The 12,601-nt window shown below is 40.7% G+C and overlaps 2 protein-coding genes across 3 annotated transcripts in view; one reads left to right on the forward strand and one right to left on the reverse strand.

The window, feature by feature from the left end:
• Positions 1 to 10,141, forward strand: part of ABHD12B (abhydrolase domain containing 12B) — a 42,845-nt gene extending 32,704 nt beyond the window's left edge. The window contains exon 13 of the mRNA XM_070469117.1: positions 8,937 to 10,141. Coding sequence (XP_070325218.1) covers positions 8,937 to 8,985 — 49 coding nt within the window. The 3' untranslated portion in view covers positions 8,986 to 10,141. The remainder of the gene's footprint in view (positions 1 to 8,936) is intronic.
• The window catches only part of PYGL (glycogen phosphorylase L), a 50,499-nt gene that overhangs the window by 23,829 nt on the left and 14,069 nt on the right, over positions 1 to 12,601 (reverse strand). For both annotated transcript variants that reach the window (XM_070469116.1, XM_020897977.2), the window contains exons 5-10: positions 8,769 to 8,900; positions 5,293 to 5,404; positions 4,695 to 4,777; positions 1,647 to 1,790; positions 994 to 1,086; positions 138 to 284 (exon numbers count right to left, since the gene is read on the reverse strand). In XM_070469116.1, coding sequence (XP_070325217.1) covers positions 138 to 284; positions 994 to 1,086; positions 1,647 to 1,790; positions 4,695 to 4,777; positions 5,293 to 5,404; positions 8,769 to 8,900 — 711 coding nt within the window. The remainder of the gene's footprint in view (positions 1 to 137; positions 285 to 993; positions 1,087 to 1,646; positions 1,791 to 4,694; positions 4,778 to 5,292; positions 5,405 to 8,768; positions 8,901 to 12,601) is intronic.

Consider the following 12,601-nt stretch of genomic DNA (forward strand, 5'->3'; position numbering starts at 1 on the left):
AGACTTGAATGCTTTTGATGTATCAATGACCAAAAGATGTTTGGGCCTCAAGCTTGGTAAGAGGGAAGACTGCAGCTACCCTTAACATCTCTAGACCTCCTTCTCCAAAGGGTTATGAATCTGTCAAAGTGACTTACATCTAAGTGCTTCTGATTGATCTCGTAAATGATTTGCAAATGTCGAGGAAGCAACTTCTCCACCAGTGCTACAGGCCATCGCTCCAGGGCTTCTGGGAGCACCGTGTGGTTGGTGTAGGCGAAGGTCTTCTGGGTGATCTCCCATGCCTGGGGGACAGGGGGTTGGGGTTAAGGGGGAAGGGTTGTGTGTGTCAGCTGCTTCCCTCTGCAAAGAAGCTGCCTGTAGGTGCACCCCATCCCTCATGCCAAACATTTCCTCAACTCTGGCCTGTCTGCAACAGGACAATTCTATGTGCACGTATACTATTCGTAGGTTCCTGAATGGTATAGGTAGTGGGAACATGTTTTCTTGGGGGTGGGAAAAAAAAAAAAGAAGCAAAACTGTCCAATAAAACTTAAGACAGCATACTGATAAATCTTCTCTATAATCCTAACTTGTTTTTTGTTTATTAAATAAACAAAATTTGAGGAATAAATCTTAAGTAATGTTCTGAGAAAGTACAAAGTATGATTAAATTCAATGGGGACACTTTCAATTAGCTCTAATCTGAGGCTAGAGAGTGTAATTTAGAATCCTTTTAGACACAGAAATGGGAAACACAATATAAGCCTTGATATAGCTACTGAGCTGTGTCCCATTAGAAAGGTGTTTATTTCTTAGTCTTTTTTTTTTTAATTTCTTAGTCTTACTCCAAGAACTGAGAAATGTCAGCACCGGTGCAAAGTTCACCTTTCATTGTTGTAAGTTATCAACAGTTACTTATTTTAAAAAACTGTAAAAATGAGCTTTTGGCAAAATCTCTCAATCACAGATATTCTAGTCACTCAAAAGAAAAAGAAGCCAAACTCTGCAGACCTTGGACCAGGGCAGTTTTTCAATATCCACAAAAATCCTCATCAGCTCAGGGATGGCAAGTGCAGGGTGGGTGTCATTCAGCTGGATGGCAACCTACACGGGGAAAGGAGAGCAACATGAAGGTGGCCAGTGGCCTGTCTCTGGCTTCCCCGTCCTTGTCCATAGCTCACACATGCACCAAATAAGGCACCTACCTTTCATGGAACGCTTTAGTACACTGTAGCTATGCAACTTTTTTAAAAATTGAAGTTGATTTAAAATACTGTGTCAGTTTCAAGTGTACAGCATAGTGATTCAGTTATATGTATATATGTATACACATTTGTGTGTGTGTGTGTGTATTCAGATTATTTTCCTTTATAGGTTCTTACAAGTTATCAAGTAATTTCCCCATGCTATACAGTAAATCCTTGTAGCTTATCTGTTTTATGTGTGTTTTATGTATAGTAGTATGTATCTGTTAATCCCATAGTCCTAGTTTGTCTCCCCCCACCCATTTTGGTAACCACAAGTTTGTTTTCTATGTTTGTGAGTCTCTTCTGTTTTATATACAGATGCTCAGAGTTTTTAGCACTGAGACAGCTGATGAGTAAGTCAGATGGAAGTCCTGATCCTGTCAGTGGTTCCCACCTGTATTCAGACTGAGTACTTGCCTGATCGGGGAAGGCATCAAACGCAGTTTCGGCACTTTTGCTGGAGTCAAACTTGGAGGCTTTGAAACGTCGGATGACATCTTGCAAGGTAGCAGCCACCACAAAATACTCCTGCTTCAATCTTAGCTCCTTCCCTTCAAAAAACTTCAAGCCAGAGAGATTGAGTGAGAGGGTTCACACTAGGAATGGCCAAAACATGACTGGTGTCGCCTGCCCAGGGGACCATAACATCTATGGGATGTCTGGTGGAAGACGGCAGGTTGAAGGCCAAGCATTGGCCTCCTGGAGCTCCATGAAGATGACAATAAAGGATTTTAGAAAGACATACTGATAAAGGATGAAGGGAATGGAGAGAAGACAGCAGCAACAAATTTTTAGAAGCTGACAAACAGATGGATAAATGGTAATTGAACCAGAAGATGCAGGAAAGCTGACTCTTGACCTAGTGGGGAAAAGCCAAAGGAACAGCCCAGTGTACACATCGAAGCTCCCAAAAAGCCCAGGAACTGTCAGCATTGTGTGCCTTTAGACACAGGGATGAAGAGGGGGTAAAAAGTTAGTTGAGAGTCTAAGAAGCAGTTGGCCTCAGACCTCATCTCCATTTCCCTCAAACAAACAATCTCCTTTGCCAACTCAGGCAAAGGTGGAGATCTATTCCCGGGAGATGGTTAAGCAGGTGCAGGTGGAGGCAGGGTACCATCCCAAACTAAAACGGGGGAAGAGGGTTCAGTGAGAGTGTGTGTACTGAACACTGATACTTTCAGCCTTCTTCTCCCAACCAAATTTGAGAACACCTGCAGTTAGTGTTAATTCCACTGAGGAAAAAAGCTGCAAGCATCTTCTCCAGGGAATTTGGCCTGCCCAGAAGAGAGAAACTAAAGACATGGATATGCAGAGCTCCACCAGGAAATGGCCCCAGCAGGTCACAGGATAGTGAAGCCAAATAGATAAATCCCAACCAGACGTACAGAGCTCCCCAAAGCTTGTCAGTACCTCTCTCTTTAATTTTAGTGGGCACTTAAGGGCCATTAGCCATCTAAGAAAATCTTCTAAAAGATGTTGAAATAACAAAGGTTAACTTAGAAGAAACAGAGATTAGAGAAAAGAACGATTATAAGAATACGATCAATAATATCCTCAGATAGATTAGATATTGTATTCAAGAAATAAGAATAAGATGCTTTAAGAAAATATCTGGAGCAAAAAAAGACTACTCAAAAATTAAAACATGACAGCCAAAATGAAACACATAGAGAGAGTTTGTGATTGCCCATAAGGTGAGTAAGAAGACAGAGATGATAAATAAAAGACAAAAGGTAAGAAAGTTAAAGAACAAGCTGAGGATGTTTAATAATTCCAGACCACTTCTGAGAGAGCTGTAGTCCTGTGTTCCCAGACTGAAAGGGTACCCAGGAGTGAGGAGTGAAAACAGACACACAGCAAAGCACCTCCCCCTCTAAAAAGACTTTCAGTGCATTTTAGTACACCTGGAGATAGGGCGTTTAGAGGGGGATAGAAGGAGAGGAAGAGGGAGACTAGAAGCTTTCAAAGGGGAAAAAAGCAGAATACAAACAAAAGATCAAGAATTCAAATTGCACTGTATCTTTCAGCAACACCAAAAACTAGATTAAAAAAAAAAATCTTTGTGTCTTTGATATCCAGGCAAACTACCAATGTGAGGGCAAAATAAAGACCTCTTTCAACATGAAAGGTCTCAAAAAAATTGGCCTCACATGTACCCTTTCCCAGGAAGCCCCAAGCATTTGTATTATCCAAACAAGGGGAGCAAACAAGCAAAAAGAAAACGTGGGGTCCTGGAAACAAATGACCCCAGAGAGCGTGGAGCACAGAGGTCCTTAGAATGGTAGGAGAGTGGCTCCAAAGTTGTCAGTGGAGCAGCCAACCAGGAGAGATCCAGAAGGGACTTCAGAAAGACCAAGTCAACAGAATACCGACGGTGTCTGAATATATTGAGAGGAAATTTCTACAACTGGGGTAGAGTATAGGATAGACTAGGGCAAAGTACTCAGAAAACCAAGCAACAAAACAAGCAGCAGCTCCAGGAAAAACAAAAACTTTTTACAGAAAGAAAAATACTGACATGATGATATGGACGGGCATAGATCAGCTATCTGTAGTGTTGACAGGTCATGATAATGTAAACACTAATTGAAGAGCTAGTGAAAATTACCATGTAATTATGTTGAGAGACTGTGTGCTGTGCTTAGTTGCTCAGATCCTTATTTTGGGGCATCTTTGTGGAGCAGACTACTAATTTGGTTGTTTCTGAGATTATTACTTAAAAAAAAATCATTATAGCTTCTAGAAAATTATTTTACTCATAGAGAAGTTAGAGCTAAGTACATTTAAATCCACTAAGAATTGACAGTAGTCATTTGAGATTCAGTCCCAAGTGTTTTTTTTTTTTTTAAACTAAGTTATTTTTAGTGTAAATTTGGGAATGAGCTGCAGTCCATGTGCTGCAGTCCATGGGGCTTCAAAGAGTCGGACATGGCAGGGTGACTGAACAACAGCAACAGGAATGATCACCTTTAAGAAAAAGTTTAACAAGATAAACCACTGGCATAAGAAACAAGTGTCTGCTCCTGGGTCTGTTCTGAGGTCCATGACCCCCACCCCTCCTGGGGGCAAAGGGGCAGAGGAGACCCATGAGTGAGGGGAAGAGGACAGGCAGGACCCCTCCAGGGACTTCTGATGCTGAGGATGAAACTCCTGTTTGGAAAGGAAGAAGTGCTTCATCCCAGCTGCACCTCATCTTTTATATCCAGGTTTTGTTTTGAAATACATGGACAGAGCCTCCCAAATAGGGATGGGTGAAACAGCAGTTCTGATTTCATGAACTGTACAAATTTGTTTTCCTTACTGGGATAGGAGGGGAAATCTAGACAACGCAGGATGAGATATGGAGATTATTTCTCATTGACGGGAAAAAAAACATTATAAAGTATGTGCTTTATGGCTGCTGAATAGGCACTTGTGAAATAAGTCGCTTCTGTTTCCACTGAGAAAGCCAGCTTGACCACTCACATTATCATTGGGATAGAGGACCCGGGAGATGTTCTCGGCCAGATTCCGGTCCAGCACGGCCTGAATGTAGTCTCCAACATTAACTGAAGGAAATGTTAGAAAAATCAATACACAGACAGGCCAGCTACTGTCTTCAGAACCCCCGTGACCTCAACCTGATGCTCACTGAATACCCTGGTTGAATACCCCAACCTTTTTGGGACCAGGGACTGATTTTGTGGGAGACAATTTCTCCATGGACTTAGGGTGAGGGGGATGGTTTGGGATGATTTAAGCACATTACATTTAGTGTGGATTTTATTTCTCATCTAATGCCACTACTGATCTGACAGAAGGTACTTGTCCATGGCCCAGAGGCTGGGGACCTTGTGCCATGTGGGGTTCCTAAAATTCCTAAAAATTCAAAAGGATTTCAGCAAAACTTCAAACTCTGATTTACAGTCTATGAAGGTCAGACTGAAGGACTGCTTTAACCATGTTCTCCATACCTGCTCCATAAAATGCTTAGTCACTAAAGAGGTCATATCAGAAACTCAGCTCACTTTGGTTCTAATTAGTAAAGAAAAAGGTTAGACACATGAACCCATGGTGTACTCACAGTCTCTGAGGTTAAAGTCATTGGGCGCCCGAGCAGACCAGAGGCGCATGGTGTTGACGGTGTTGTTCAGATACCCAGGCACCGGGGTGTCATATGGAAGAGCCAGGACCACCTGTGGGGTGAAACCAAAGCAGCTGCTCACTGTTGCCCACGTAGGAGGATGTAGGTTGCACAGAGCTGGGAGATAGCAATGGGAATTTGTTTCCTGGCTCCATCACCAACTCAGATCATATGATCCCTAAACCAAGACAAGGCTCCCAGGGCTGCAGTGTGCTTCTCTCACTGGAACAATTTGGATGACTGGAACGACCCAGACAGATGGACCTCTATATCAGTTTCATGTTGACTTCCCTTTGTGTCCTTTGCCCTGATCTGGACGTAAATCTTTCGCATTTCAGATCAAGCCATTGTTCTAAGAATAACAAAGTATGATGTGCAAAGTAGCAAATGTGAATCTGTACCCATTAAGAATAGTAATCAGGATAAGTTTCATGTTGGTTATTCAATGATCTGATTTCAAATATGGTGAAAAATCAATGTAATAGGAAATGTACAAAGATAAACATGACATATGATGTTTAAAATGCTATGCTATATTTTTCACAAATGCATGAAGAAGAGTTATTTTAGTGATCTAACAAATCAGCTGATAATAAGCTGAGATGGGTCTAAGAGGTGAGCTTTGGAAAATTTAGCTCAATATTTGTGATGGTCATGGAAATAGAGAACAGGAAGATGAACTGTGTTTTACATGACTTTAAAATTTTTGTGAGAAAAGATGCTTTTATTCCCTGCCTCATCAGAGTCAATCTCTAAGGAAGGGGAATGACAGATTGGTTGAATTGGTGGACGCTAGAGATCATTTAGTGCTACTTACTCATTTCGGATATGAGGGGAATGAGGCTGAGAAGTGACCTACTCAAGGTCACAGACAAGTGGTAGTGTTGAAACCTAACCACAGATCTCTTTAATTTGGTCTGCTGACTTATAAACGAATGAAGGACTCTAGCCTATATCAATGACATACATTTAGTCATGCTTTCATGATCATCATAAACATAGAGTGACAAATCACACTGACTTGAATATCTTTTACTAGGAAATTAAGATCTCTGGAGATTCTTAAAGCAAGTTGTGATCAATCAGGAAGTCATTTACAGAGTGGGACTGAGATGATTCATCTTTCTGACCCTGGAAGCATAACTGAGGCAGCTGGGGAAGCACATGGCTCGCAAGTCCCTTTAGAGAACTTCGGGGAGAAATCGCCACCTCGCAGCTGACACCAGGCTGTACCTTCTCTGGGATGCTCTCATGGTGGTGGGAGCATGAGAGCCGGGACTCCCCTCAGGAGCCTGGGTACTTGCTCAGAGCTGTGGTGCAGTGTGAGGCTCTTCCTGAGAAATCCTTCTTTCCCTCTCTCTTCACAGGTGTCACACCTGTGCTCAGTCTGAATGACCCCCCCCTTCCTGCTGTCCCCTTCCCCCTAAGCTTTCATAGCATTTCCGCAATAGTTTACTTGCACTTCTATTCTCCCTGCCATCTGCTCCCCTGAGGACCTGAACTGACACAATAATGACACAGACAGTTCAATTTGCTGGAAGCCCTCACAAGAGGCACACACCAGGTCTGACCTCATGCTCTCTGACCTCACCAGTTACAAATCTGGGGGCTGATCAGGCAATAGCATCAATCCATAAAGTTCTGCATGAGTAGGGTGAGCTCACTCTTTATTACATCTGCCCCATAACCTTGCCTTTGTGGGCACAGAAAAATACACTCTCCCCAGTTGAATTTCTAGATATATTATGAAACTGTCTAGATTATGTATTTTGTAAATACATCATTGGGTCATCATAAGGTTATCAGTGGGACCTACGGAGTAAACAGAATACTTCCAAGATTGAATGTGTAAACTGCATACATTTAAATGGATCAGAAGCCTCTGGGAGTTTTAGACATCAAATACTTGCTAGTTTAATACTCAAAACATGTGAGAATTCTTTGGGCATATTAGCAGTTGATTTGTTGCAGTTTTCCTGATCATATTTGTAAGCAACTGTAACTCAGACTGTGGTCTACTATTAACCAAAATAGAAGTGGAAGAGATATAAGGAAACATCTTGAAATCACCATATTAATTTATTCCTTATATCATTGTATACAATGACCTATTTTAGTTTCTAATCCATTGCTTCATATACTGCAAAAAAAAAAGACTTTTTAAAAAAAGTCTTACTTTTCTGAACTGTGACTAGCTATGCATGGATTAGCAGGATAAAGCATTAGTTTAAAAGTCTGCTATAACATGGGTCTTGATTCTTCTAAGATAAAATGAAGCATTTATTTATGAAGATTAGTCCACAAACCAAGTGAATGTAGCATTACAAGACTGAATTTTGCCCCCAATTTTGCTACGTAACAAAGAACATTTCCCTGGTCTTTACCACTTTCTTTAAGCTTTTAAAGAATAGCTAATGAGACATTTTTTCTGGCTTAAGACTGTATTTACTAAACAAGTATCTCAAGTGAAGCCTCCTGACTGGACAATGCAGTCCAACAGTTCTTAGGGGGTTTTTTTATCAGAAAGTATGAGGATAGCAAAGCACAGCTCCCCCACTGGAGGGGCTGAAAAATAAATTGTTCAGTAACAGGGTAACGCTCTACTCTGCGTGTGTGCATGTTAAGTTGCTTCAATTGTGTTTGATTCTTTGTGGCTCTGTGAACTGCAGCCTGCCAGGCTCCTCTGTTCATTGGATTCTCCAGGCAAGAATATTGGAGTAGGTTGCCATTTCCTCCTCCAGGGGATCTTCTTGACCAAGGGATCAAACCGGAAACCTGAGCCTCTTATGTCTCCTGCAATTGACATGCAGGGAATGCCGGGGCTGGGGCAGGATCTGCCCCTGTCTGCCCTTGCGCTAGGGGCAGGATAAATACATGTCCAGGAATTAAGTACACTTGGGTTGACACCAGCATTATTTCTCTAGCAGTGATCTGGCACATAATAACAGCATGTATTTTACAATATTTTGCATTGTTTTTCTTGACTTTGTAATGAAGAATTTTGGTAATCTGTTGAATAAACACTTCAACTTTAAAATATTTACCCCTTAGAATTTACAAGTTAATGTACATATGGCAGTGGTGTGAGGAATGACATTTAACTTTATTTACTCTTGGTTTCAACAATGGTATATAAAACTAGAGAGCTAAGCATGCTGGGATTATAGAATTGATTAACCTTTGATAAAGCAGATGACAAAATGACCCTGGTAGGTCATTTGACCTTAGGGAAGTCACTTCTCTCTTGACCTCAGCACCCTGGTCTCCAAAATGAGTGGGTTCCACTCAGAGAAGTAACACATTTATTTCTAAAAATACATTGGTATTCAATATACAATACACTATACTGAATAACATATACACATCATACTGTGTTGTCCTCTATGCAATGCTCAGCGTGAGGACTCTTGAAATACCTGGGTGTCGATCCATTTGGTCCCGGCCTCCGTGTTCTCTACTCTTCCATAGAAGTGAACAGGCAGCATGAACTCAGGGCGGGCCTTCTCCCAGGGGTTTCCATGCCTCAGCCAATCATCTGCCTCTTCTATCTGCAAAAAGGACATGGCTTATAATTTGTTTTTCAGGAGATGTGGACCTAACCCTTCAATTATATCAAATCAAAAATATTTTTGACTGGATCAACTCAGTACTGCTTCGGCAAGAAAGACGTTGGTTCTGTCAACCTCAATTCATCTTTGTTATCATCATACAGCCTAAATCAACAATACTTCGTAATATTGCTCTAAATGTTTCATATATATTATTGTGTTTAATCCTCATAGCAATCCTATAGGAGGGAACTTACAGCTTCTCCCTTTTTAAAGGGAACTATAATTGCTCAAAGTTGCATGGACAGTGAATGATGCAGATAAGATTTGATGGTAGGTCTGTGGGTTCATCAATTGAAGAATTGATGCTTTTGAACTGTGGTATTGGAGAAGACTCTTGAGAGCTCCTTGGAATTCAAGGAGATCAAACCAGTCAGTCCTAAAGGAAATTAATCCTGAATATTCATTGGAAGGGCTGATGCTGAAGCTGAAGCTCCAATACTTTGGCCACCTGATGCGAAGAACCGACCCACTGGAAAAGACCCTGATGCTGGGAAAGACTGAAGCTAAGAGGAGAAGGAGATGACTGACAGAAGATGAGATGGTTGGATGGCATCACTGACTTGATGGACATGAGTTCGAACAAGCTCCAGGAGTTGCTGATGGATAGGGAAGCCTGTCGTGCTGCAGTCCATGGGGTCACAAAGAGTCGGACCCAACTGAGTGACAGAACTGAACTGTGGGTTCTAAAGCCTGTGCCTTAACATCTGGGAAGCCAACTGTCTAGCTTGAGGGAAAGAGCGGCCTCCAGTGGTGTTCACTGTTGGATACCTGGACCTGATGGGTCCTACATCATGATGTTCTGTCAAGAGCTTTGTGCCTAGAAAGCACAGCATCAGTGGAGAAAAGCTACTTGGAGAAAGCTCCCTTAGTAAAGCTTATTTCAGTATAGGTACAGAACACGATTACTATTTTTTTCCATTTTTAAAAATTGAAGTATAGTTGATTTACAATATTGTGTTAGTTCCAGGTGTTCAGCATAGTGACAGTACTTCTGCAGATTATATTCCATTATAGGTTATTACAAGATAATAGGTATAATTTCCTGTGCTATACAGTGTATCCTTGTGGCTTATCTGTTTTATACATAGTAGTCTATTAATCCCATACCCCTAATTTGTCCCTTTCCTCTTCCTTCTCCCATTTGGTAACCATAAATTTGTTCTCTATATCTGTGAATCTATTCTGCATATGCATTCATTTGTATTATTTTTTAGATTCCACATATAAGTGATAACATATTGTATTTGTCTTTCTCTGTGTGACCTATTTCACTAAACATAATAAGCATAATATTCTCCACATCCATCCATGATACTGCAAGTGGCAGCATTTCTTTTTTATGGCTGAGTAATAGTTCATGGCATATATATACCATATCTTTATCTGTTCATCTGTTAATGGGCATTTGGCTTGCTTCCACGTCTTGACAATTGTAAACAGTGCTGCTATGAACATTGGGGTGCATGTATGTTTTTGATTTAGTGTTTTCATTTTTTCCAGATGTATGTCCAAGAATGGAATTGCTGGAACATACGGTGTTCTATTATTAGTTTTTTAAGGATTGTCCATTGGGTCCCATAGTGGCTGCACCAATTTATATTCCTACCAACAGAACACCATTACATTTTGTAGTCTGTTTAATTTAATCCTCATGTCATTTTGATCTGATAATGAACTATTACTTACAGTTCATTTAGAAAATAACACATACTAACAAGGTAAGGAATTTATTTTATTGATAATTTCAATGTATCTCCATGCAGTTACATCAGTTTATAATAAAATATTTCTTATACGATTTTAAAAATCAGAATTTGTATTTAGGGCATCCTGGACATCAAATAAATTTTGTTTTCTATAAAGAAACATAAAAATACCAAAGCAAGGACAAAACACACAGTGGGAAGGGGGTACATTTTTAAAGTTATTATTAGTGAAAACTTTAAAATATTGTATATATACTAAAAGATGGAATTGTGTTCTGGCAAGAAGGGACGGTTAAGGTTTTTTAATACAAAGTTCTCTTGTCAATGAGATTACTCCAAATATGGTTATTTTACCTATTTGCTTCCTCACCCTTCCCTCATAGAAAACTCAGTTTTAGTTTAAAGAGATATTAATTATGAATTATCACACAATGCTGGATGCTTCATGATCATCTACATATGGGTTCAGTGTCTGCCCTAGGCAGTGTGGAGAGAAGTGAACAAACACAGCTAACTTTTGAGATATTAGACAAAACATTAATGTCAACAGCCAGACAAGCTAACACATATCCATTTATTCAAACACTGATCATGACTTTATATTGGGAATGCCAGTAGGCTGCCCATTAACAGGGACTACCAGCAACATGCTGAATGAAGAGGGGACTCACAGGAACATCTTTTAGATAGAAAGTCTGGAGTTAGCTGCTGGAGACAGGAGAATGTAGCAGATGGAGGAGGAAGCCTAGGGAACTAGACCTAGATGTGAGCTAATCAGTAAAATAGCTACATGGTGATACAAAGTCAGGAACTATAATTTAGATCTGAGACTTCCGCTATCACCCTCACAGAGAGAACAATAAAAAAGACAAAATTTAACAAGGAAAGGACTGAATTTTTATCAGTTGATAAGAGATTGGTAAACTTAAAGCCCACTAGCTCATATTAATGAGAAACTTGATGAAAAATAAATGAGAATATCCACAAAGCATCAAACATCCTTAATTGCAAAACACTTCGTGTTGCACTTAGGCAAGGGGGCAGGTTCTGGGTTTCAAATAGTGATCAATGTGAATACTGCTTTCTGTAACAGGAATGAACCTTTGGGCCTAGATGCCTCATTTTAGCATGCAGGACTGTTGTTAATAATACACCTCCAGGTTGTAGGTGAACCAGGACAGTGAGGCAGAAAGAGCTTTCCTCTTAAAAAATGTGCACAGGTTAAGGGGACAACATATTTTCTGCTGATAAACGCAGCAGAATTAAACTGTTCTCCCCTCAAGCAGAATGAAATGCCCACAGAAGAGAAACTGAACTCCGGGCTTCCCATCACCGGCCCCTTCCAGCCTCCCGTGCAAGTCAGAGGCCACATTTGCTCTTTTGAGGACACGCTGTTAAGTGATAAGGGACTGACTAGTCAGCCAGTCACTCTCAATGCAATCCAGTGTTGGTCTGATTTTTCCCCACCAAATAATGGCTGATTTTAATTCCACTGGGTTACTTAACACATTCTGTAGGAGAATAGAACTCCTAGCTTGCTATTCTTTATTGATTCTCTTCTCGATTTTGGCAAGGAATCTGTCAATAATTCCCTGGATTATACAAAGCTTGTTTTTAAGGTAAATTCAAGCATAGATATTTCATAAACACCAGCTGGTCTAAGCAGATCAGAGGAGAAAGAGAGAACTGCCCCCCATCCAATCCACAGAGGCTGTGGGGTGGTGATAAACCTCCTCTCTATCCTGCTTCCTTCTAACAAATTAGCCTATAAATTTAGATTTCCATGTAGCCAGTGATCCCTGAATGCCCCAGCTTGCGGAGCTATATGAAGAGCAGGGGCCAGATGGGAGGAGAGCTTTCATTTATATCCAAGTGGGCTGTTTGGATCTGAACACCCCAGATGAAAAGGAGCTGAGACAAAGCAAGCAGAAG

The sequence above is a fragment of the Odocoileus virginianus genome, chromosome 6 (genome assembly GCF_023699985.2).
Source record: "Odocoileus virginianus isolate 20LAN1187 ecotype Illinois chromosome 6, Ovbor_1.2, whole genome shotgun sequence".
Classification (NCBI taxonomy): Eukaryota; Metazoa; Chordata; class Mammalia; order Artiodactyla; family Cervidae; genus Odocoileus; species Odocoileus virginianus.